Source organism: Rousettus aegyptiacus, unplaced genomic scaffold, assembly GCF_014176215.1.
Source record: "Rousettus aegyptiacus isolate mRouAeg1 unplaced genomic scaffold, mRouAeg1.p scaffold_m13_p_17, whole genome shotgun sequence".
Taxonomy (NCBI): domain Eukaryota; kingdom Metazoa; phylum Chordata; class Mammalia; order Chiroptera; family Pteropodidae; genus Rousettus; species Rousettus aegyptiacus.
In genome coordinates this window covers 22,388,740-22,412,891 of record NW_023416292.1, presented here as the reverse complement: position 1 = coordinate 22,412,891, position 24,152 = coordinate 22,388,740, and the positions used below count along the sequence as shown (strand labels likewise).

The following is a 24,152-nucleotide window of genomic DNA, read 5'->3' as shown; positions in this document are numbered from 1 at the left end:
CCGTGACGGAGCTTGTCAGGGCGGGAGGTGCCTTCAGACGGCGGTGGGGGGCGCCGGGCTGCGTGTGTGCAGAGCGGGGCCGTGGCTGCCAGGAGACGGCACAGGGACCAGCAGAGACTAGGACAGGGATGGAAGTTTCGAGCCAAGAAGTGAAAATAAACAGCTCCTCAGCCCGAGGCGGCAGCGGGAGACGCGGCTGGGCTCTGGGCTGCGTCCGTCCGCGGAGGACGTTTTCTGGGCAGCCGCCGTCTGCTCCCCGGCGGGGCTCCCGCCGCGCCCATCTGATTTCCAGCCAGGATCCGTTTTAAACCCTGTGGAGCTCAGACCCCTCGCCTTTAACCAAGACCATGCAGCAACAGGGCAGCAGGGGCCGTGGGGGAGCCCGCGACGGGGCCGGGACCCTGGCCCTGCGTGCGTCCGCTCTGGTCCCCCCGTCCTGCCTGCCCCCCGCCCCCCGCCCCCCGCCGTCCTCGGCGCTGCTGCGGAGATGTGCTCGGGCGTGCTTCGCCGGTCCCCGAGCCTTCACCCGGACGCCCGTTTGGTGGCGGAGGGTCCGTTAGTTGCTCAGAACACGTTTGTCGAGCAGGTGGATGAGGCCGGAGAAGACACAGTGCCGCTGACCTAGAACATGCGCTTACTGACCAGTGGCCGCCGCTTCCGGTCAGCCGCAGTGTGTAGTGACGGTCTTTTTAAAACGTTTACTAATCCACAGATATACCGCTTATTTTTTTTTTTAGTTCAAAACATTCTTAAGTCCTTTTCTGTGAAAAGTTTCTAAACTTTTTGGCCAGGGAGGGCCCTCTCGGCTCAGCAGAGCTGAGGCCCTCCAAGCCTGGCCCCTGATGCTCACTCACCCTGAGCTCAAGGCCACCAGGCTCCGGTGACAAAACAGCTTGTCCTTTGTTTACAGTGTGCGTTAAGAGAGCGAGTTCGCTACAGCCCACCTTAGGTGTCCGTAGATGCCGTGGAAGAGTTTTCTCATCCAGGCGTTTGAGTGGAAATGGAAACTAAGGGTCGGCGTTCTCTCTGTGACAGCGGAGTGTCATCGATGTTGGTTTGTGACCGAAAGACCTCGTTGGTCTGGCTCGGAGGTAATCGCGGCAGTGGGGAGACGGACGAAGCTCCATCCTCGTAAACGCAGAAATGGGTGTTTCTGTCTTCTCCCACGTTAGGCAAAGGAAGAGAAGGACATTTACTAAGAAAACGGATAAAACAGGAACCGTTAGGACGGATACGGCGCGCTGTTTTCGTGGACACGTTTCCGGCATCGGGACATCGCGGGGTCACTCGGTGACGCGCAGGCACATGCCATCGCTTTAATTGTCACAACCGCTGCGAAGGACCTCCTCCTAACACTCGCCGCGTATTTTAATAAGATGCTGCTGCGGGGAATTATAGGACTAGGAAGTGAGGATGATAATTAAAATTCACGTGCAAATCTTTAAAAACTCACTCTAATTATACGGTTTTAATTCTTCTCTTTTACCAAACTTTGACGGTGCTAAAACAGAGCCTCTGGGTGCTGCAGTCAGGGGCCACGGGACGGCCAGGCTGGCGGGGTGAAGGGGGTGAGGGGAGCTGCAGGCCTGGACGGGGCGAGCCAATCTCAGAAGGGATGAGGGCAGGAGAGAGGGGATGAACCCCTGCCTCGGGGAAGCCTACCTTCGGACTTTCCTTTAAGGCAGAGCCAATGGGGGCGGAGCCAACAGGGAGGCGGGGCCAGTGGGGTTGGGCCAAGAGGGGCGGGGCCAACAGGGAGGCGGAGCCAGTAGGGTGGAGCCAACAGGGAGGTGGAGCCAGTAGGGCGGAGCCAACAGGGAGGCAGAGCCAGTGTGGCGGGGCCAAGAGGGGCGGGGCCAACAGGGGTGGAGCCAACAGGAGGCGGAACCAATGAGGAGGCGGAGCCAGCAGGGACAGAGCCGGCCCGTTAGGGCTGCACCTGAGCAGGACCTTAAACCTTCACCCCGCGGCATCTGAGCGCTGGAGACTGGAAAATCGTTGGACATGAGCCCACAGCCATCAGAGAAGCAATGACCTCCCCGTGGTGCATTTTCACATGCAGGCCACTGTTTTTCCCAGGCGATAGGCCATAACAGTGCAGAAAACGAACAAGGATGAACCAGCAAGAGCACGGCCCCGCGGCCACGCCTTTGTTCGCTCACTGCCCCGCGGCCTTCGTTCGCGCACTCAGCAGCGACGTCGGCAGCAGCTTTCCCGACGGTGAGGAGTGAGGCTCCGTCATATCATGTCCGGCCACCGCGGAGACGCCGTGCCCCTGAGGTGGAGTAGTGCCCGAGGAATGTAGCTTAACTTTCCTTCGGTACTTTGTCCTTGGAATGCCAGCACAGGGGAGCCAGCCGACTCTGTAGAGCAGGAGGACGTTCGAAATCAAGTTATGTCACAGAGGAGAGGGAGTCGGGCCCGGCCAGCACTCGCCCGAGAGCTCTCCCTCGTCCCCTGCCCTCCCCCGCCGAGCAGCCACACTGGGGGTCTGAGGGTAACAGCGGGCATCCTCCGGCGGAGACCCTTCAGAGGAAAGTCACATAGTGTCATTAGGTGCAACCCCGTGACGCCGTCGGCCCCAGCACCGTCACCTCCGCGGGGCTGCCAGTGTGTTTTCCGCTGCGGCCACCTCCTGCCCGCGGACCGGCCGCTGCCCCGGAGCGCCCTGGGAAGGACGGCGAGCAGGAGGGCGCCCGAGGCTTCTTCCCGCGTCCTGTCCACGTGGTCCACTCCCAAGAAAACCCGAGAGGAGGGAAAATACTTCCAGGCTATAGATAAGAAGGAAATCGGTGGCTTTGGAAAGAGCCCGTCTGTGAGGCGGCGATGTCCGCCATGCTGCTTCCGTTGGAATCTGGCTCGTAGCGTCCACCTGGCCGGGCCACCGCTGCCCCTGTGGCCAGGCTCTTTGGGCGGGGTCAGGTTAATCCCAGGCTCAGGTCGGTCCTGCCCTCCCCCCAGAAAGAAACCACCGCAGCCTCCGAGGGGCAGCTCGTGTTTGTGGGTGCCCCAATAGGCCCACGGCCCTCGGCCGGCAGTAAACAGTAAGCGAATAGTAAACAGTGAGGATTAAGCGGCCGGATTCGATGTGGGAGGCGTTCGCGTCGGTTCCGGGGTTGGCCCTCTGCGGGCCTCTCAGGAGGAATTCCGTGTTCTTTGACTGTTTTCAGGTAAAATCATCGACCTCTTTCTTAGAAAAATCCAGTTGCTATTTTAAAATTTGGTATATTTTTAAAACCTCTACTTATCTCTGGCTTTGAGTTTAGGGAAATTCTTTCCCACATCTCTAAATATTAACATTTAGATCTCTAAATACTCCCCAATCGGAGATAGAAGGCAGAAGGCAGGACCATCTCAAATCTAGAACGGCTAACAGGAGCAATAAATAAATGAATAAATGCCTCATTCAACCGAATGTTTACTGAGAACCTTCTAACATCCAGCACCGGGAACACAGACGTCCACACGTCATGGTTCTTGTACCCGGCGAAGTCGCAGGAAGCCAGAGGGCATCGCCCGGCGAGCCCGGGCACGCCGGGCTGGGGAGGCTGGCCAGCGGGGACGGCCCGTCGCCGCCCCCGGGACTCACGTGCGGGAAGGGGTTACAGAGCCCTCCTCGCGTTACGTGTTCCCAGCATTTTACGTCGGAGTCTCCAAACGTAGAAAAAAGTGGGAAGAATTTTGCAGTGGAGCCGGAACGCCCGCACCTGGACTCCGTCGGTAGTATTTTAGTCCGCCGGCCTCGCCGTCTGTCCGCTCGTGTCTGCGTCCTCCTGCCCGCCCATCCGCCCGTCTTCGAAGTTCACCGCAGACGACTTGCCCCTGACCAAACGCTACCGGTACACGCGCCGCCTACGACCGCCTTTTCTCTCTTCCGGGGTAAAGTTCTGCAGCACTAAGTGTACAGACCAAGCGTTCCGGCAAGCGGCACACACTCGCGCGTGGACGAGCCGCCCGCTGCTTGACCTCCCCCTTCTCATCGTTTCCGGAAACGAAACGGAAGGGGGAGGAAGGGGGCGCACGCAGAGCTGCCAGGGACGCGGCTGCGCTGTCCCCGCCGGTCACGCGCCACCGCCCCCGCCCGCACCTCGCGCCCCTCAGTCCGACTTACGCCAAACTGTGCTGAAAGGGCCGTTTTACTTGGCTGTGCAGTGAAGAAGCCGACGAGACCGCCCCAGGAGTCCCGTGCGGAATATCGACAGAGATTAACTTTTTTTTGAAATCTGGGAACAGTAAAATAGAGGAAGAAAATTTTGCCCGGGACTGTAATGGATTACATGTGCCGAATAATGGTTTCAGGGGGTGGAAGGTCATCCTGGAGGAGCTTGGGGTGTCAGCTGTGGAATTAGCGGTCGGCCCCGGGCCGGCACGAAGGGCGAGAAGGGGTCACCCCGGCTTCCCTGGGGCCGGGGCTCTTTCAAGACGGTCCCTCCTCTCTGCCAACAGTTAACATGGCGTTTTTAGTAAGTTTGAAGAGTAAATGCAACAAAATACAAGGATAGTACAATACGAATAAAACTAGGAAAATTAACTGAAAAAATAGCGCCAACATTTAAATTAAAAAGAGCTAGGAAATAAGACAAAGGAAAGAGAAGGAAGACTACTTACTGCCGAAATGCAAGCCAATGGAAGGATAGAAATGGCAAGAGAATCGTAAAATCGGTAAACGGAATTCTCAAAACAGAAATCTCCCCCCCCAACCAAGTCAGGTGCAGCGGAGGCCGAGCCCCAGCCCGCGTGGCCGCCCACACGCCCTGTCCGCACGGCCCCCCCGGGCCCCCCACGCGCGCCGTGAGCGGCAGCGACCCCACAAACACTCAGTGGCATCCGAGTGCATCAAGCAGCAGACTCTCTGGCGACATGGCAATTACGGCTCCGAAATAGATTCGGTGCGTCACGGAAGATGAGGGTTCGGAAAGTTTCTGTTGTGATTACAGCCTGCACCTCCCACAAATAACAGGCTTCCAAATGAGAGGCTGCCAGCAGGGCCTTTGTGGCCGCGTCTCCGTGACGGCGCAGAAACAGCTATTAGTGTCCTCCGCGCTGGAACGTGCCAGGCTCCGGGATGTGGAGCTGGCGCCGCGCCCTGTGGCCTGCGTCCCTGTGGGGGTGATGATCTCGGCCGCTCGGACGAGCGCGGGGCCTGCAGCCTCGCGCGTGACGGCGGCCGGCCCGCCATGTCCCCCGGGGGTCCCGCGTGTGCTCCCGTGGGCACCGGCCCCGCGGGGTGCATCTGCGACCTCGACGGCCGACGTGCCGCCAAACAACGCAGCGTCTACCGCTCTACAAACACGGGGGACTCGGGGCTGGAACCGGCCGGTCGGGTCAGCTCTGCTGAGAGTGAGAAACCACGTCCTCCACTCGCACGGTCCAGCCTCGCGGTCGCCGACCCGCGCGGCGACTCCCGCAGAGCGTGGTGCGCGCACACGCACACTCATTTTTGGCTGCCGTATTTTCCGACTGTGCGTTGGCTCTACGAAAATGCGATCGAGTGAGTGGGAATTGTGTGTGTGTTTGCGCGCTGCGTGTGGGTGTGTGTGAGTGTGGATGCCTCTGGGGTTTTGCAGGTCTGAGTATAGAGGACGTTTATTCAGATATAAAGAGTTCCCTGCACTAAGCAAGCCAGGCTTGCTGTTCTTCGTCTCTGAGAAGGGACATGGAACAGATCCTTGGTCTTAACTTCCCGCGCGGACGCTGGACGCACGGAGCCCGTGGCTGCGGGACGTGGGCACGCACGTGTAACGGCCTTACTTCCACTTTTAACAGAAATCAGAAAGCCCGCCCTAACGTGGATGCATGCAGGCCCGTGTGTCCCGTGGGAACTGGGCTCGGCCCGGCCGTCCTGGGTCCCCGGTGCCCCCCATGGCGGGGTGAGCGCTCGGCCCAGCCACGGCAGTCACGCGGAGGGGCATGGCCGGACGCCCCTTGGGAGGCAGGCAGCCTGCATGGCAGAGAAGGCCGCGGGATCGGCTCGCGACAGGGCGTCCGTGCCCTCAGCAGGGCAGGTGCCGTGGTGGCCCGCGGCCCTCGGGCCCAGACTCTGCCCCGCGTGTACGAGGTGGCCATGGAGTGGGACGGTCCTGTCCCGACCCACACTGGCGGGGTGCATGGCGGCTCGGGCGGAAGGCGCCAGCGTTCCCGAGAGGCCTTTCCGAGGCCCGAGCGGGAGCCTCCACCCTCCGCCCTCCGCCCTCTGCCCTCCGCCCTCTGCCCTCGGCCCCCCTCCCCTCTGCCCTCGGCCCCCACGCCCCGCCCTCGGCCCCCGCCCCGGGGTGTCGAGGCCGCCGTGCCCACACGCTGCCCCCCAGCCTGGCTTTGGACCATCGCCAGGTCCCAAAGCGGCGGCGCATAGCGGGGCGTGTGGAACAGCCTCGCTCCCAAGGCCCCGTTTCCTCAGCCGAGACACAGGAGCCGGCGGCCCCCGGGCTCTGGTGACCTGCCCGCCACCGGCACCCGGAGTGGCCGCTGCCCCAGCCAGGGGAGCCAGGTGCTGGGCCTCAGGGTGGCCTCCGCGCGCGCGGGGTCCGGTCCGTGCGGGGTCCGTCTGCTCCCCGTTCATGCTGGAGGGACGGGTGGCAGCTGCTCTGGAGAGAGAGCCGGGCCCCGGGGCAGCTGGGGCATCGCCTGGGCGAGCCGGGCAGAGGGAGGCTGGCGGGCGGCGAGGGTGGGGGACGAGCCGCCGGGCACCGGCCGGGAGCCGCGTCCTGCCCCGGCCGCTCTCCGCGGCTCCCCCGCAGAGGACCCCTAGGGGCCGCGGAGGCGCCGGGTGCGGGCCGCGGAGGCGCCGGGTGCGGGCCGCGGCCCTGCCCGAAGGCCTTCATCTTCCCGCCCTGCCCGCGTCCCGGCCGTCTGGGGAGAGGCGCGTAGGGCGCCAGGCGGCCCCCAGCTGGAGGGCGGGGGTTTCTGTGCGGGAGGCGCCGGTCTAACAGGTCCTCAGCGTCCGCGGCTCAGCCTGGGCCGAGTGCAGGGCGCGGCGTCTCACGCCCCTGGGCGTCTGGTGTGGGGCCCGCCGCGGGGCAGCGTCCCCCACGGGGACGGGCCGAGCTGGAAAGGGCCGCAGGACGCGCTCGGGCTGCGTTTTGTCTCTGTCTCAGGGAGGAGCCGAGGTCAGAGGGTTGGAAGCGCAGGAGCGCGGGCGCCTCCCCCGCGGGCGCACCGCCCCCCCGTGCCAGCGGCCGGGCCTGGCTGCCGCCGCGGGTCCCCGGGCGCCGTCCCCGGCTCGGCGCCCGGCCTCGGACTGACCGCCCCTCCTCTCTCCCTCCCAGGCTAACGGCGGTTGGCAGGATGCGACTACCCCCTCATCGGTGACCTCCCCCACAGAAGGCCCTGGCAGCGTCCACTCCGACACCTCCAACTGACCTCCCCGCCGCCGCCTCCCGCCGCCCCGCGCCCCGCCGGGGGCCGGGAGGGAGGGCGAGCCCCCCCCAAGCGGTCAGACCGGAGGGCGCCGCGCCGTGCACGCGACGAGCCGCCGCCGCCTCCTCGGGACGCGCTCCAGCCGATCCGGACTCTTCTTTATACTGCCTCCCTCGTTTTCTGGGTAGAAGCCACCCCCCCGCCTCCGGCCGTCAGCCCGGTCCGTCGCCCTGCCCGCCGCTGCCCGCCCTTCACGCCCTGGTCCCCGCCCTCCGCACGTCACCGAAGGATGTCTGCAGCAATTAGAGATTTAAAGAGGAATCAAAAACAAAGAAAATAATAAAAGCGTTTGTATGTTTTCATGTGGTGGTTTGGGAGCCACGTTTACCTCACTCTGACCCCGTGGTCAGCGGGCAGCCCCCCTCTGCTCTGCCGTCCCTGTCCCCGTCCCTGTCGCTGGACTTCGCCACACGCCCTGCTCCTCCCAGGCCTCCCGCCGCCCCCTGCTGCTCCCTCCCTGGACGGCCCCCCCAGAACGCGGCCCCCCGCCCCCGCGGTCGCTGGGCCGAGCCGGGCTGCAGGCGCCCGCGCCTGGCTTCGCTGCCCGGGGCTCCGTCCCACAGGAGGTCACCGCAGGACAGGGCCGGGCAGGAGGGCGGCCGCCAGGGCCCTGCCTCCCCCGACGCCAGCCCCGGCGTCCACGGGCACAGTCCCCGGGGGCCACGCGGGGGGCGACGTCCTGCAGAGCCAGGTGTGAGCGAAGCACGGCGAGGCGTGTGAGGCGGGGAGGGCCGGCAGCTTTCACCCCGAAACCCTCCACCCGCCCCGCACACGCATGCGCACGCATGCACACCCATGCACACGCATGCACACGCACACACGCGCCGTGGGCCACGCGCTGCCTCACGCATCTCTCCCAGCGCCAGCCGCGTGCCGCGTCCAGACACCCACAGCAGTCGCTGCGTGAGCCCCGGGGGGATCGGCAGCTCCGTGTGAAGGGCGCCGACCCCGGAGCAGCCCGTGCCCGGCGGGCCCGGCGTGCACACAGCGCCACCCCCGTGGGCTGGGCCGGGCCCCGGTGCCCACGAGCCCCGCGCCCGGCACCTCGGGGCCCTCGGGGTGGGGGCCGCCCGGTGCCTACGGCGCCCGACAGGCTCGTTCGCGCTGGTTTTGCGTGAGGGACGCGGCGGCGGCTTTCTGCGTGGACCACGCGGTTCTGGAGGAGGAAGGCGTGTGAGGACGCGGCTCGGGCCCCGGCGTGGCGTGAGGGCCAGACAGTGGCAGGGAAGGGAGGTCAGCGAAAGCATCGCGGTGAGGTCAATGCCCGGAGCACCCAGGGGCACGCGCGGGGGCCGGAGGCTGGTCTCCGCCGCCGCCTGCGCTTCGGGGGCCGCCGGGCCGGCCGCAGAGACGGCAGCTGACCGCTGACCGCTGACCGCGCCGCGTCCCTCCGCGAAGGCGGGTCAGGCAGTCGCGTGGGAGACGAGCTGGTTCCTGCCGCGTGGGGCAGGAGACGGGTTCCTGTTCCACCGTCCGCTCAACCTCGCTGCCCTGACGTCATCGCCACGGTGACGCAGGGGTTCGTGTCGCCGCCTTGTTTCCTTGGTCTGTTTTGGTCCGTTCGGTTCCCTAGGACAGAGAGAAGCTCCCGGAGCAGGCGCCCGGGCCTGGCTCTCGGTGTGTGTCCGGATCCGGTACGTGGCGTGTAAGTGCTTAGTCCCCGGCACGGAGAGTCTGCCCCGGGGGCTTGGAGGGGGCGTAAGGCCCCGAGGTCGTGGGGCTTCTGCGTGGCCCGCAGGATCGGCGGACGACGCCCGCACAGGCGGGCGTTGGGGCCGGTCCCCCGGGAAGCTGGAGGCGCGTGTGGTGAAGGAAACGCAGACGGTGACCACCGGGCACGGCGGGAGCGCGCGTGGGCGGCGAGGCCCTCGCGAGGCCGCCGGCGCCACCGTCAGAGCAGGCGCCAGCGTGTGCCCGCTGGGCAGCGATCAGGACCGCGGAGAGCTCGCGTCGGGGGCGGGTCAGGCGGGAGCAGCAGACAGGGCCGGGGAGGCCACGCGGAGGGCCCCCCCCCCGGGCAGGGTCGGGGCGCGGACCGCGGCGCCGGGGCGTGCAGAGGTCGGCTCCGGGGCGTGCAGAGGTCGGCGCCGGCGGCCTCCCCCTCCGCGGCCGCTCGCACTGACCGTCACCCTCAGGGCACCGGCCCCGGCGCACGTCACGCAGCCCCCCGCACCGTCCCGGGGTGCTGGCCGCGGGAGGCTGGAGGTGGGGGTGCAGCGCCTGGCATTTCCTGCCAGTCGCCCCCATAGATGCCAGGTGCGCCCCGACTCCGCCTCCCGACGGGGCGGCAGCACCCCCTCGTCCCCGGGCAGAGCCCCGGGGTTCGCCCACCCCGTCGTGCTTCGCCGCGCCCGCCCTCCCCCGACTCCTCCCCGCCTGGACCGGACGCCCGCTCTAGCTCCCGCGGGGGACGCCCCCCCGACCCGCCGTCCCTCGCCGCGGTGCTGGCTCGTCCTCTGCCAGTGGCCTTCTCTCTCACATGCCGTCCCCCGCCCCGCTCTTCCTTCCGAGTTTTATTTTTCTGCCCAGAAAAACCTGACTTCGATACCAAAAAAAGATAAAACTACAGAAACTCAAATTTAAAAAAAAACTTAGAAAAAAAACAAAAAAAAATACGCAACGATTCTTTCAGCTTTATTAACATTTTCCATCGTTTCTTGCGACTGTGTCTCGTTCTTTGTAGTACTAATGCTGAACATTTGGTCATGAACGTTCTTGTATATTCAGATAAAAAAAAATACCAAAAAATCGGTCTGGATTTAATAGTGTTTATAATACAAATTTTAAAGACGACCCCGCCCGCACGCGACGCAGGACGGGGGTGGCCCCTTCTCCTTCTGTGACGATGCGCCCAGTTCCCGCGTCGTTTTCGACACCGAGCTACCTGCATTCGTCATTCCCCTGTTTTGCTTTTATTTTCTTGCATTTGTGAATTAGTTCAAGAATGCTAGAAAAGTGTCGAGTTGTGCGCATCCATTTCCTGTTTCATAATGTTTAAAAGTGACAGTAATTCATTTTGTAAACTAAAAAAAAAAAACAAAAAAAGGTTGGAATAGTGAGCATCATAGGTACAACCTAACTCGCTGTGATGTTTATTAACTTTGAGACCCAGAAGTGAGCTCTTTTCTTTATTCCTGCTTTTTAAAACATAACAAAAAAAAAAAAAAAAGATGTTTTGTTTTATGTTATTTTTGGTTTGTTTATGGGGCGGTGCTTTTTCGAACTGTCAGGATTATAATCTTGCTGTTTGTCCCTTGACTGTGTGACAAGGTGGTGTGAAAAGGCGACATTACCTGAGGGCCTGTGTCCTCGTGCCCCGCTCGCTCAGAAGCCCCGGCCGCGGGCCCGGCGGTCAAGCCAGCCGCGGCCCCCACGTCACGGCCCTCGTGCGCGCCGAGGGAGGCGAAGTCGGGGCCCGGCGTCTCCTTCTGGCCCTTTAAGGATTCGTCCAGGGGCCCTCGTGCGCCCCGGGGAGAGGCTTTTGCTTTAGTCACTGTCGAAGGTCACCCCGAAATGCTTTCTTTTCTTTCTTCCCGGTTAGCGGTGGCGTTTTGGAACCCCGCAGGAGGCGTCAGCTGATGCCCCGCTAAGAGTCCCGATTTTGGGTCAAGAGTCGGTGGAAAAATCGAGCCGGACTCAGTGCTGTCCTTTCGACGCCGAGGGGTCAAGTCTGACGCCCCCGACAGCCGAGCTCTGACTTCGGCGGCCGTCCTAAGCCGGTCAGAAAACTGGCTGGGTTCAGAACGTGCCTGCTAGTTACGGGGAGAGAGAAAGGAAGCATCGCGATCCGGAAGAAGCGTCGCTCCGAGCGCCCTCCGGCCGGCCAGCGCCCGCGCGGGGGGCGGGGGCGAGGGGCTCGCGGCCAGCGCCCCGAGAGCGTCCGGACCCCGGCGGCCGGGCTCCTGTTTCTCACTCACGCGCAGCGAAATGATGCCGCGTTTTCACATCACCTTCGTGGGTTCGAGCCCCAGCTCCGAGCTGTCTGGAACCTTTTATTTTTTGTAAACTTTTCCCCCCTTTTGTTAAGATAAATAAACCATTCGCTGTTTCTCCCCCCACCCCCCCCCCCCGGCGCTTCCCGTTCCTTTGAAGAGCTTTTCCCTGGTGGCCGGTTCTGTTCTCCTGCCCCCCGCCCCGTTCCTTCTTATTCCGAGTATAAGCCTGCGAAGCTCCGCTCTGTTTCGGGTTTGAGAGCTCGAGCTGCTCTGCCGCCGCGAGGGCGTGGGCCCCGTCCCTCTCGATGTCCGCTGAGCTGCTCGTGGTCTCCGATTACCCCGCCCGGCCGTAGGCGTGACAGTCTCCTGATTTGTACCAGTAATGCATATTCCAAATAAATAGTTTCTTTTGTTGCAAAAAACATACTTGCGTTTTGTGTACGTTTTTTTTTTCCTCTTGCGTGCTGGCACCAGCCCTCCCCCACCCTGGGGCGGGGGCGGCCTGGACCCCGGTTTCGGCTGTCACCCTGATCATCCCAAAGTCTGCGCGCAGTGGGAAGGAGGCAGACGACCCCGCGGGCCGCCTCCCTCACCCGGGGAGGGAGTGAGGAGGGTCCTCCATGGCCAAACATTAGCCGTGCTGCACGAGGGCAGGGCACCCCGTCTCGTCCGCTTGTCTGTGGCTGTCCCCCACACCGCCCCCGCCAGGCGCCAGCCAGAAGTCCAGCGACGTTTTCCATCGTGGGTTCTGAGCCTGCGAGTCACGGCGTCTACCCAGCAACTTGCCTTCCCTTCCCTTTGCCATGATCTGGCCTGGAGAACTGTGGTACCCAAGCACACTGTTTCGGGGGGCAGGGTGCAGGCAAGGGGTGGGAAATGGTGGGCTCGTTGGTGTATCTGGAACAGGCAGTGGTGACAAGGACTCAGAGAGAACCCCGGCGCCCGGCCTCGTCCACGGCCGCTCCGCCTGGCCCGATGCCCCCGCCCCCGGCCCCGGCCCTGCACGCAGCCGCCTCCTCCCGTCTCTCTAAACCGCGGCCGCCACCGGCTCAGCTCGGCCCTCAACACCTGCACTCCGCGGGAACGGGAAGGTGACAGCCGTCACCCCGACTGCTGTCTGGCTCGGGAGCAGCCTGGCCAGAGAGCAAAGTCCTCCAGGACACCTGCCCGCTGTGGGGCTGAGAGCGGGGGTCTGGCCGGGAGCAGGACACCCTGGAAGGTTCCAGGAGGCCGTCGTGGATGCGTCCCCGGCCCCCCGCGGTCCTGGCGGTGGAGGCGGACACGGCCCCCGAGGCCCCCGCGTGACATTTGCTGCTCAGCATTTCAGTCTGGAAACAGGAATTCTGTCCTTTACCCTGACTCACTCCTCCACTAACGGCCTGTCTCCCCGGGTCCCAGGCAGAGCGTTTGACATTTGTGGCTGGCAGCGTCATTTGCTGAGTGCAGAAAAACACTTCCCCAGAGGGTGGCGTGACCGGTGACCCCGATCGCCTCGCCTCGCCTCCCGCTCGGCCACGCCGGGCCGATGGCTTTGGGCTCGGCCCCTGTGATGACCGTGGAGGGGTCCCCGGCTCCGAAGGGTGACCACGGGCTGTGGAGTGACAGGCTGTGGCGAGCCGGGGCCCCGGTGACGTCCATTCATACAGGGCGACGAGGGCCCTAAGGACGGGCGCCGTTCCCCCCGCCCGCGACGTCGCCGGGGGCCTCGGGTGCGGGCGTCCAGTCCTCTCGGGCCTTGTGCCCGGCGGGCGTCCGGCATCTTCGCATTCCTCACTGGGGCAGGCGCAAGTCTGTGGCTCGCTGTGCAGCACGGATAAAAGGCACGTGACCCTGTGAGTCGCCCCACAGGGGCGCGTTGGCCGAGGCCTCGCGACGTCTTCCCGCGGGATCTCGCTCACGCCACACGCAGAACGCACAGCTCACGCGTCCAGGTGGCTGGGAGGACGGTCCTGGGAGGGGCCGCGCAGGCTCACGGGGCGGGACAGGAGGCGGGACCGTGGCAGGGGCCAGCACCTGGACGCCGGCCAGAGACAGCCACGCGGCCCGGGGCAGGCGGGGCGGCCCCACGGCCCCGCCGCCCTCCGCCCCCAGCCCTGCCGCAGGGCGCCGCGGCCGCGTTCACCGCATTCCCCAGAGGCTCCTTTGAGCAGCGACTTCGCGCCTAAACTAGGGATCACAGAAAGGATGAGGCGCGTGCTCGACCCCCGCGAGGTCGCAGCTGGCAAGACGCGGGGTGGGGAGCGCGGCCCCCGCAGGCACGCGGTGCGCCCGGGCCGCGCTGGGCGGTGGCCGGCGCGCGGTGAGCGGAGGAGCAGCCTGGAGACTTGAGGTCCAGGCAGGCGGCGGCCGTGCCGACGGACACCCCTCCCGTCACGGAGCCCGCACGAGCGGCCTCCCGCTCGCCCCTCCCGGCCCCCCGCCCTGTCTCCAGGGCCGCCCGGGGTCAGGGCTTCCTGGAGAGCCACCTCCCGTGGGGCCTCACAGGACAGGCCGCCGGACCTGCCGGGCGGCGCGTTGCGAGCTGGTCTCCGAGGCCCCGCCTCTGTTGCCCACGGAGTGAACTGTGGGCTGCTCCAGGCGGCCCGCGTCTTATTTATTTGTTTGTTTGCTTTAGCATATTTTAATCTGATCATTAAATCGCAATCTGCCACCCATCCCCAAGCCCGGCCGTCTTCAGATGGAGCAGATTTTTCACAGGTAATGATACCTATAAACTTCGGGATGGCAGCCCTGCAGGAGACCGGGGTGGGGGGGTTGCGTGTGGAGGGGTTGCAGGGAGACGTTCCGGCGGGCGGGCCTGGGCCTCTGCCGTCGCCCGGGCCCACCGGGCCCGCCGTGGCCTGGGGCCCCTGGAGGGGCCACACTCTCCTGGGCGGCACCGTGGCCTTTGCCCCCTTGGGCGCTGCATGCTGGGAGGCCGAGGCGAGCCTCTGCCCGTCGTCCTCGCGGGCACCACGTCGGCCCTGCTGCCCGCTGCCCCGGGCGGTTCCGGTGTCCCCTGACCTGCCTTCACAGTGCGGCCCAGGGTCAGAGCCGCGCTGATCAGTCGCAAGCAAGGAGGGTGCCAGGGGGGCCACGGCTCGTGTCCCGTGGTCACCAGCCTGATCTGCACCGCTCGCCGATGGAGGGGGCGCCCTCCGACGGCAGGGACGCGGCCCTGGAGGAGGGCGAGCAGGCCGGCATCGGGACGGGTCTCCAGGGAGCGGCGGGAGCTTTGTGTGACCCCCGCACCCACGACAGGCCGGCACGTGGCACCCGGCGAACTCCGGGTTCGGAGGCCTCGGGCTGCTGCTCCGGCCGGGCAGCCCGAGCGAGTCGTTCACCCTCTCTGAGCCGCCCGAGCCTTTACCTCCGTGAAGCAGGGACCTCGCGGTGGCCGGGATCACTGAGACACAGAAGCCGAGGCCCCGGGCACACAGGCGACGCCCGGCGGGAACCCCCTCGCACGGCCCCCCCAAGCCCGCCTTTGGCTCCGCGCTCAGACAGGCTGTGGGCTACGCAGACCACCAACCGCCTCGGAGGCCGCACAGGAAAAGGCCCGTTGGGGACCGAGTGCTCGAGGTGCCCAGGAGACCCCATCGATGGGCGTTTGAAGATGCGCGCACCAGTGTCCGGGGCGGCGGCCCGGGGCAGGCGCACCGCGTGTGCAAGGCGGAGGGTCCCCCCCGCCTGCGGCCTGAAACCCGGCCTCCGCCCATCCCGACAGCGCCCACGGGCTCTGAGGGTCCCGGATGCGTTTTGCAGGGAGATAACCCAGCCAGGAGCAGCCAGACGCGGGGAGGGGGCGGGGCAGCCGGGCGGGGTCCCAGCCACGCTCGCCAACCCCTCGGGTCCCCGCGGAGGCCTTGTCAACGATTATTCAATCTCGGGCCTGACCTTTCTATTCTAAATAACACAGCAATATCGGCGCGGCACAGCCCTCAGCTTCTGCAGGAAATTAACTGTGTCTGGCTCTCACAGGAGAGCCGGGCGGCCCCCGCGGCGACCGGGCCCCGGGCGGCTTTACAGAGAAAAGCGCCCGCATTATCTCCTCAAACACGCCTCCTAATGCCCGTCTAAATATCACAGGGCTCCAGCTGCTCCATTCTAATAAATACTCATCTAGTCTCAAAACAGACAAATGTCAGGTCCCGGGCGGCGGGCATGCGTGGAGCAGCTGCCTCCGATGCCCCGTTCGCGGCGGCGACGGCGGCCCGGGCACACGGCTCCCGGCTTCCTGTTCAGCTGGAGCCCGTGGCCACCGGACAGGGGGCCCCCGTCCCAGCCGGCGTCTGCGCCGAGCTGTCCTCTGGCCCCTCCGTCACCTCCAGTTCCAGGGCGGCTCGCGGGCAGGCCGGGCTCTGAGGCCGGTGACCAAGCTGGGCCCGGGGTGGGGGCCGGGGGGCTCCACTCTCCCTGGAGAGCGCCCGGCCCTGAGCTGGCCTTTGGGCCTCTGTCCAAGGCCTGTCCCTCCCCCAGGGGCCCTGCATGAGCGTAAGGCCTGGGAAGCAGGGGGACCAAGGCCCGTGAACCCCCAAACCCGGTCGATTCGCAAAGAACGTGGTCCCGGGAGTGAGTGGGGCAAAAGGAAGAACCAAAGGACATTCGGGCTCTGGAAACGCCTGGAAAGGCCTGGAAAGGCCTGGATTTGGGGCACGGCGTGTGAGGGAACTTCGTCCTCGGTCTCTCTGGCCCTGAAAGAAGCCACCGAGGTTGGGAGGCCGTAAGCGAGAGGCCTGGGCCCTCACACCCCACCCGCCCCGAGAGTCGGGCTCGGCGCCCCTCCAGCAGGGGGCCCTGTGAGCATCGTAACGCAGACCCCGGGGGGCGGTGTCTGGCGGTCCGTGTGGCTCTGCGGCCGCGCCGGCCTCCTCGCGTAAGGCCGTGGCTCCCCGCACGTGCTGGGGAGACCCTTGCTGGCAGGTGAGGGGCCTGCGGCAAACAGGCCTTGAGAGCTCGAATGTCGGGCTTTGCCTCTGGCGAGAATTAATGCTGAGCTTGCATCTGAACGAAACCTCAACATCACCTGGAACAGCCCCAGGCATTCTTAGCCACTTCCGAGGCTCCGTGGGACACTCCGTGACGTTGCCGGTGTGGCCCGTGGCGCCGGGACCAAAGGCCACCGACGGCCCGAGGCCACCGTTCCGGACCCTGCACCAGCCCTCAGGGGCCCCGGCTGCCTCCTGCTCTGCGCGCCGGGAGCGGGGTGGGGCCGTGCCCCAGACGCGGCTCCGCGGGGTGGAGCTGTCCGCCTGGCCGCTGGCTTCCTGTCCCCGAGGTTCACACTGACGCCCCTGGACTTCAGCCTCTGTCCCAGTCGTCACTCATTTAACAAGCCTTACTGAGCGCCAGGCCCCATGTTCAGTATCGGGGGTCGATGGCTGAGTGAAGCAGATCGACCCCCAAAACAGGACACACTGCACTCGCGGGGTCCGGCTGGGAAACGACGTCGACCGGTAAACAGCAGGCGCCTAACTAGAGCCGCGCGCAGCGGGAGCTGCAGGGCTTCGGCTCGCGGGGGCCTGGGAGACCCGAAGGGCGCGGGGAGAGGGCCGGCTCGGAAGCCAGGTGGGATTTGACGGGTGGGAGTTGCCGCCTCCAATTTATTGGCCCAATAAAGCGGGCGCTGCGCGGGGCGGCGGCCGTAAAGCAGGCTGGCCGGCCACGCCGGTTTCCGGGCACCGATCAGAGACGCACTCCTGCAGATTCCATTACCCTCCTTCAGGACGACACCCCAGGGGGCCTGCCTCATCGCGGACGGACGGGGGGCTGGGGGAAGGTCGGGGCTGCGGGTGAGGGGTCCCCACAGCCGCTGGTCCCGGGGCGTCTGGCATGTCACCGGCTCTCCAGGCCCCAGAGTCCTCGGTGGGTCTGCGAGCCCGGCTTCCACCAGGGCTTATGCTGCCGGGTCGTCGGAAGCCGCGGCCGAGGCCACATGAGGGCTGAGCAGGGAGAAAGGAAGTACAGTCGGGCAGAGAAGCCACCAAATAGTGACATGGGCCTGGAGCGGGCTCGGCCAGCCCAGTGGGGGGTCTGGAACGGAGACCCCCCTCCGATGGGTTCCGGGGGTGTGCGCAGAGCACCCCGTGGTGGGCCACAGCCCGGGGCGGGCCCCGGAGCACCCAGCAGCCGCCCCCCTGCTCGGAGCTGGGGCGTGAGGCGCAAGGCGGGGCATGTGCCCGTGGCTGCCACGCGGCTCCCTGGCGCAGGGTTTGTAACCGTCCTCGAGGCGTGCGATTTGGGCGACTTCGTGGTAACGGTAATGCTTCTTCTCACTCACTGTGAACGGAGGGGGCGTGTCAGCGGAACACTCTGGACACCGGGAAGGGCGCACGCGCTCACACGCCTCGGGCGGGCCGCGCGCTCACACACGCTCACGCGCCTCGGGCGGGCCGCGCGCTCACACACGCTCACGCGCCTCGGGCGGGCCACGCGCTCACGCCTCGGGTGGTTTCCCCTAAAACACCCTCCAGCGGCCACTGGGGGGAGCAGTCGAAAGTGGCCCCCGGTGTCCCCGGGGCGGAGGTCGGCGAGCTCAGGCCAGCCCCTCTAATTTCCCTTTAGTGAGCAGCTAGATGCAGTAACTGATAAATTAGTATTAAGCCCTTTGCAAACGCGCGCCCTGTAGACGCGGAATCATCGTCGTGATAGAGCAGCGTGCTGGTCCCGGGACACGGGTCGGCGCCATGTCATGTGACATGGACAGCACGGCAGCGTCTGCACAGATGGGTGGGCCCCGCCTGTGCCCCGAGCGGCCGGGATGGGCCCCGGCCGCCCTCGACCTCGACCTTGACCTTGACCGCTCACAGTACTCGTCTGCATTCATCTTTCTTAAACGTACGAACAGCTCATGTTTATTTCAGTGTTTGACATTGGAAGCGTTTTGGGTCTCTCGTGACGGTTTTGTGACCAGAAAGATGCTGTGGGGCCCTAACTCCTGCCCCCATCGACCGGCCTCAGGTGCAGCTGGCCACACAGGTCGCTTTGCTTCTGCTCACGCTGCCGAGAGCCCACCCACCGGCGGCGCGCCGAGCGAGGACGTCCTGACGTGTAACCTGAACCCACGGGAGGGAGGCACACCTGGCCCGAGGTTCACCTGTGGACCCGTCCGAGATAAGAAGCCTGCGAAGGCGGCCTTGGGCTGCCGGGGTGAGACCCGCCTGCTGGGATCAGCAGAGGCCCGTTCGTGGGGCCACGTCCGAGCCTCGGGTGTGGGGTGAGCCCAGCGGCTGGCCTGTCACCGAGGCCACACTCACCCCAAGCGTCACCAGCCCGTGGGACTCGCTGTTACAGCGAGGGAGAGAAACAGCCCCAGCAGCGAGGGAGAGAAACGGCCCCAGCAGCGAGCCGAGGGGTACGGCGTCCTCACGGCCGTGGTGACGGGTGAGGTGAATCTGACCAAACCCCGCATCAGAGGGTAGGGGAGGAACGGGGGTGGACGCTAGAGCCCAGACCGTCCCTGTTCCCCCCGCGAAGCCACATGTGGCCGGACGCCCGCTCTCGACTGCGGCCCGTCGACGGCAGCACCGCGCAGGGCCGGGACCCGAGGCGGGCGGCGGGCGGCAGGGGCGGGGGAGGCCGCGGGGCGGGGGCGGCGGGGGCGCCGGGGGGGGGGGGCGGCGGGGGGGGGGGGCAGAGGGGACCCGCCCTGGGGGGGGCCGCCCCGGGGGGGCCGGACTGTGCGCGGACCCCGCCCGCCGTCTGCGCGCTCCGCCGAGGGGCCTGGCTCGTCCCTGCGCCCGGGGCCCTGGCCGCCCCCACGTCCTGGTTGTGCGGTGTCGCTGACGAGTGTGACAGGCCCTCGGGGAATGCTGGCTAGAGACTGAGTCCCCTTTGGTCAGCGCAGGTGAGGGCCAGGCTGGGAGGAGCGCCCCGCCCCGCCGGTCCAGAGGGAGGCCCGCGGGTCGGGTCATTGGGACCAGGAGGCAGCGAAACCGAGTCGGCTCCACCTGGCTGCCGTTCAGGCCACTTAATTAAATTAGCCGTTGTTGCCTGGCTGATAAGGACAGTTTGGAAAAGGAAGAAAGCCACGCATCCTAGCAGCCAAGAAAATGTGTTAATGGGGACACTCTGAAAGGGACGCCCCCCCGCCCTGCCGCCAGCAGCGGGGCCTAGGGGTCTCCGCGGCCTGTGTCCCGAGCCATCTGCTCCAGCTCGGTGCCCTCGGCCCCGTCTGGCTCTGGTCCCGTGGGCGCTGCGGCGGGCCGGCTGCCTGTGCCCAGCTCCGGCCGGGGTGACCCTCCCTCCGCCACACGCCCCTGCTCCCGGTAGTCAGGAGAGAAGCAGGCATTTTTCTGGGGGGACAGCTCGCTCGTGCATGCTGAGGGGGAGGGAGGAAAGAGCTGGGGGGTTCTGAGCGGCTCTGCCGGCCCCGCCGGCCCCTCCCTCGCTAACAGCTGCTGCGGCACCGCTTTGCGGAGGTGTGAATCAAGCCGCTGCCCTTCTGGTTAAGCTCGGACACCTGGGCTCACCCCAGCCTTGGTCCTGGGACTCCGGGTCCGGGCGGGGGAGGAGCATGGATGTCGGAGCCTCTGTGCATTAGCAGCTGCCCTCGCTGGGCCCCCGGCCCCGCCCGCCAAGCCGCCTGGGCCCGTCTCGGTTCCAGGGTGAACTTTCCAGGCGCCCTGAAGCCCCTGGACATTCTGGTTCCTTCTGTTTCTGCTTAAACTGACCGGAACCGGTTTCCTGGCCTTGAAGCGGCTTAGAGACGACTTAGCCCGACCCCTTTCTGTGACAGGCAAGGCTGAGGACCCGAAACATCAAGCGATTTTCTTAAAATCACACAAGGAGAAGGGCCAGGCCCAGGGTCGAGCCAGGCCTCTGTCCCCACGGGGCTCTGCTGCCTGCCTGGGCTCCCGGACGCCTTCCCCGGAAGCCTGGGCATCAGGGAGCCGGGGGGCTCTCGTCCGTTTCCCTCCTTCTCAGGACTCCCTTTCCCTTCTGTGTGTGTGTGTGTGTGTGTGTGTGTATGTGTGTGTGAATTTTTATGTTGAGGCAAAGTTCACATAGCATGCGAGTAACCGCCTGAGGCCGTGTCATTAGCGGTACTTAAGTGCTCATGATGCGCCATTGCCCCGTAAAAACACCTGGGCTGGCTGAGTAACCCCCCCATCCCGTCCATCGCCTGGTGACCCCCCACCCGCCGCCGTCTCCGGAGCTGCCGGTGCTGGGTCTTCACACACGGGAGTCGTGGACAGGCGAGCTGTGGTGTCCGGTTTGGTCACTTAGCACGACGTTTCCGAGGTCCGTCCACGCGGTGGCCTGTGGCCGTGCTTTGCTCCGTCTCGTGACTGGACGGCATTCGGCCGCTTCCTCCGTTCACCGGCTGACGGGAACGTGAGTGTTTCCTCCTTTGCTGTTAGGACGACGTTGCCGTCGACATTCCCGTGCAAAGGAGTGTCCGTGTGGGCAGCTTCCACTTCTCCCGGGTAGATCCCCGGGGGTGGAATTCGCTGGGTCGTGTGGTGATACTGTGTTTAACTTTTGGGGAAACGGCCAGATTGTTTTCTATAGACCACGTTTCTACTGGCAATTTCCACCCGCCGGCCTGGCCCGGGCCTCGTCCCCTGTGGCCCGTTCGGAGGCCCGCGTCTCGTAGGTCTAACACGGGGGGAGACAGTTATCATCTTAACCTAAGCTGCTAGAGGGAGAATGATCTCTCTGGAGAGAAGGAGGTGTTGACGTCACAAGGTGGGCGGGGCCGATGTCTTCCGCCCACAAGGTGAACTTGGAGCCTGTGGGATGACGGAAGGGAAGGGGGGAGGGAGTGGGGGGGGGGGGCGAGCCCCGGGAACGGGGCAACGAGGCCGCCGGCCGCCTGCCAGGCCTCCCTGTACCAGGAGGGACATGTGGCCTCCGCCGGGTGGCGCCGGTGGCTGCTAATTCCGCAGCAGGGTTTGCGTTCTACACTGAAGTGGTGTGACATTCGAGGGGTCGCTGGGAGGCCGGGAGGCGCAGAGGAGGCTGAGGGGCCCCGTCCATGCTGCCCCTCACCCCCCCCCACCTTGGATCAGCAGAGAGCTGGGGACGGGGGGCAGGGGGCGTCGGGGACACCGGCAGCGCCGAGGAGAGGGGCCGCGTGCGCGTCGGCGCAGCCGGCGCTTAGAGCCGGGAGGACCCAGGCCGTGCCAGGCGACATCCTCGCCCTCGGGAGCACGTCCTCCAGGGCTCAGCTGTGTCCGTCTGCGGACAAGGACTGTGGCTTTTCTCCCTCGAGCTCCCGACGTCTGGCTGCACGGGGGGCTGTAAACGCGGCAAGCTCAGTGAGAAATTACAAAAGGCGGTGAACTGGACGTATTTATTGAAATAATTGATGCAAAAAGCTTTCACGCCCTTAAGACGAACATAAAAGGAAGAAGCCTCGAGGAGGACGTGCACCCGATCCGGTCCTTGCACAGGGCGGGAGGCCGGGGCCGTCGCGCCGGGTCGCGGGGGGCCCGTTTGCTGCCCCTGACCCGGAGGAATCAGTCTGGGAGGGTCGACGTAAGCGGCCGTCATACTGGGAACTTGATGGAGAGACGTCGCCTGCTCTGAGCACGTGGGCACATGCGCGAGGTCAGTAAAGCAAGTACGACGATCGCTTCATGTCTTCCTCGTGTAAAGTAACGTAAAACCACTGCGAGACACGTGACGTTGGGAGAGCAGCTTTATAGCTCCTCTATTCTAACACGACAAAGCTCATGTTTCATTCCCACTTCTGACATTCGCCCATGTGTATGTAGGTAATCGTTTGGGCGATTTGTTGATAAATTGCTTTATCTTTAAAAGGTGGTTCGGCTGAACGCGGCCCGTAGGCGAGTCCGGAAGTGAGAATCCTCGGTTCCTCCCCCCCTCCCCCCCTCCGTTGGCCACACGTTCCGTCTCCTCACTCTCGATCCCCCGCCGCAGGCGGGGCACAGACGCCCTCGCTCCGTTTCGGCGGCGACCGGGGTCAACGCCTCGTGTCTGCGAGGTCATCTCAGCCCTTCAGAGACAAGTACGAGCGAATCTTAGATACGTCATTAACTTTGGGGAAAACTATTGTTATTCTCTGACAGTGTGTCTCTGTGTGAAGACTGGGCCGCATGTACGATCCGCAGGGCGAGGAGAGAGTCCTGCAAGGCCCCCCGCCCCCGGCCTTCGCGGACCTGTGATAGGGCCCGGAGAGACTCCCCTGCACCCGGCCTTCGCGGGTGGAGGTCGAGCAACCTACCTGCCGTTATTTGGAGTGGTTGCTTCGTCCGTAAAACACAGTAATCATCACCATTTTTCAGGGTGGTTATGAGGCTCGAACAAGCTAATGCGGGAGAAAGTGCTTCATAAACCTATTCAAATGATTCATGTTTTTTCCTAACAAAATGCAAACAGGTCATTCCATCGAGCTACTCCCGATGCTGATCGCGGAGGATTCCCCCCCCCCCCCCAATCACGGGAATGCGGAGCAGCTTCAGGTTTCTGTGGCCAGTGGACCGCTCCCGGCATCTCAGTCTGGCCCTTCTCTGCCGCCTCCTGTGTTCAGCTGCTCGTGGAGACCTGGCCAGAGGGTGGGCAAAGGGAATAAAAACGGAAATCAGTCCGTCTGACCCTCGGACGGCAGCCCGGAGGGGAGACTTGCGGGCAGAGGAGCTTCGCGCCGAGTTACGCTGGAGCCCAGCTAAGTGTCTCACCGGGACGTTGCGGGAACCGACCGATCATGTCGTCCTGCTGGGGGCAGCGGCCCTTCTTTTTCACGGAAGAACAGTCGTCTTCTCCCGGAGCAGTGGTCTGTCTTCCAGACGTAGGAGGGAGAGGCCGGCCACATCAGCCCCGACGACTCCGGGGAGCGGTGGGCGACGTTGGGCCGAGCTGGCTGTCGCTTCGACGGAGCCCGAAGCGGTCGGTGACCACTCGCCTCCCCTCCCCCCGCCCTGCGACACGCGAGCAGAGTCCCCGCAAACGCCCTGCGTGCGCCACAGCTCAGTGTGCAGGACAGGGCTGCCGAGCCGTGGGGGACGCGGGGCGAGGGTCCCAGGACGGGCGGAGCCGGCGCGGCCCCCGCTGCCTCCCTCCGCCCCCTGGGGCCCCAGCTCCAGGGGACAGTCTGGGCCCCGAGGTGAACCGAGGCGGAGCCAGTTAGAGAAGAACTTCAAACCGCAGGCGGACCAGGCACAGTCCAGACCGACCCGTCGCCGCCGCGGAGGGAGGCGGCTGTCTAAGCGCAGGACGGCAGCTCCGGGCAGTCGAACGACGCTGGATGCCGATGCCGACGCGGAGGACGGCCGGCTCGCCGCCCGCTGCAGGGAGCCGCGGGGACGCGGCCGCCACACCACTCGGGTCCACACGCTGTCTCTGCCCCCCGCGGCCTGGGCGACTTCAGGTCTGCGCCCCAGAGTCCTCAGCGGCAAGTCAAGGGTGCCGATCATGCGACTCTCAGGACCCCGGTGAGGATTAAACGAGGTCTCCGAAGCGTGGCTCTCAGAGGACTGAGTCTGCCGTGCCCCACGCCACAGGAGTGATTTCCAAGTTAAATACTAATATCTAAAATCCTAGACCTCCTGGTCTCAAACAGGCAACGCATGTGGGAAGGGGCGTCTCGCCAAGACGAGGAGAAGCAAAGGCATGATGTGCGGGGAAAGACAGGGTCCGCGGAAGACGCGGAAGTCCCCGGGGTCTCCACGGCGACAGGCGCCGGCCCCGCGGGAGGTGGGCTGCGCTCCGCCTGCCCGGTGGTGAAGATGGAACGGAGCTGCTCCCCACACAGGTAAGCCCCCCAAACATCGGCCGCCGGATTAGGCCCTGAGGTGGAGAGGCCGCAATCAAGGCCATTTCTGAGAGCTTCATTAGTTAGCTTTTCTAGAAGCTGCC

The 24,152-nt window shown here is 65.2% G+C and overlaps 1 protein-coding gene across 3 annotated transcripts in view; it reads left to right on the top strand.

The window, feature by feature from the left end:
• The window catches only part of PBX1 (PBX homeobox 1), a 153,983-nt gene extending 143,530 nt beyond the window's left edge, over positions 1-10,453 (top strand). For all 3 annotated transcript variants that reach the window (XM_016148543.2, XM_036234712.1, XM_036234713.1), the window contains one exon: positions 7,266-10,453. In XM_016148543.2, the coding sequence (XP_016004029.2) occupies positions 7,266-7,358 (93 nt within the window). In that variant the 3' untranslated portion in view covers positions 7,359-10,453. The remainder of the gene's footprint in view (positions 1-7,265) is intronic.
• Positions 10,454-24,152: the final 13,699 nt, after the last annotated feature.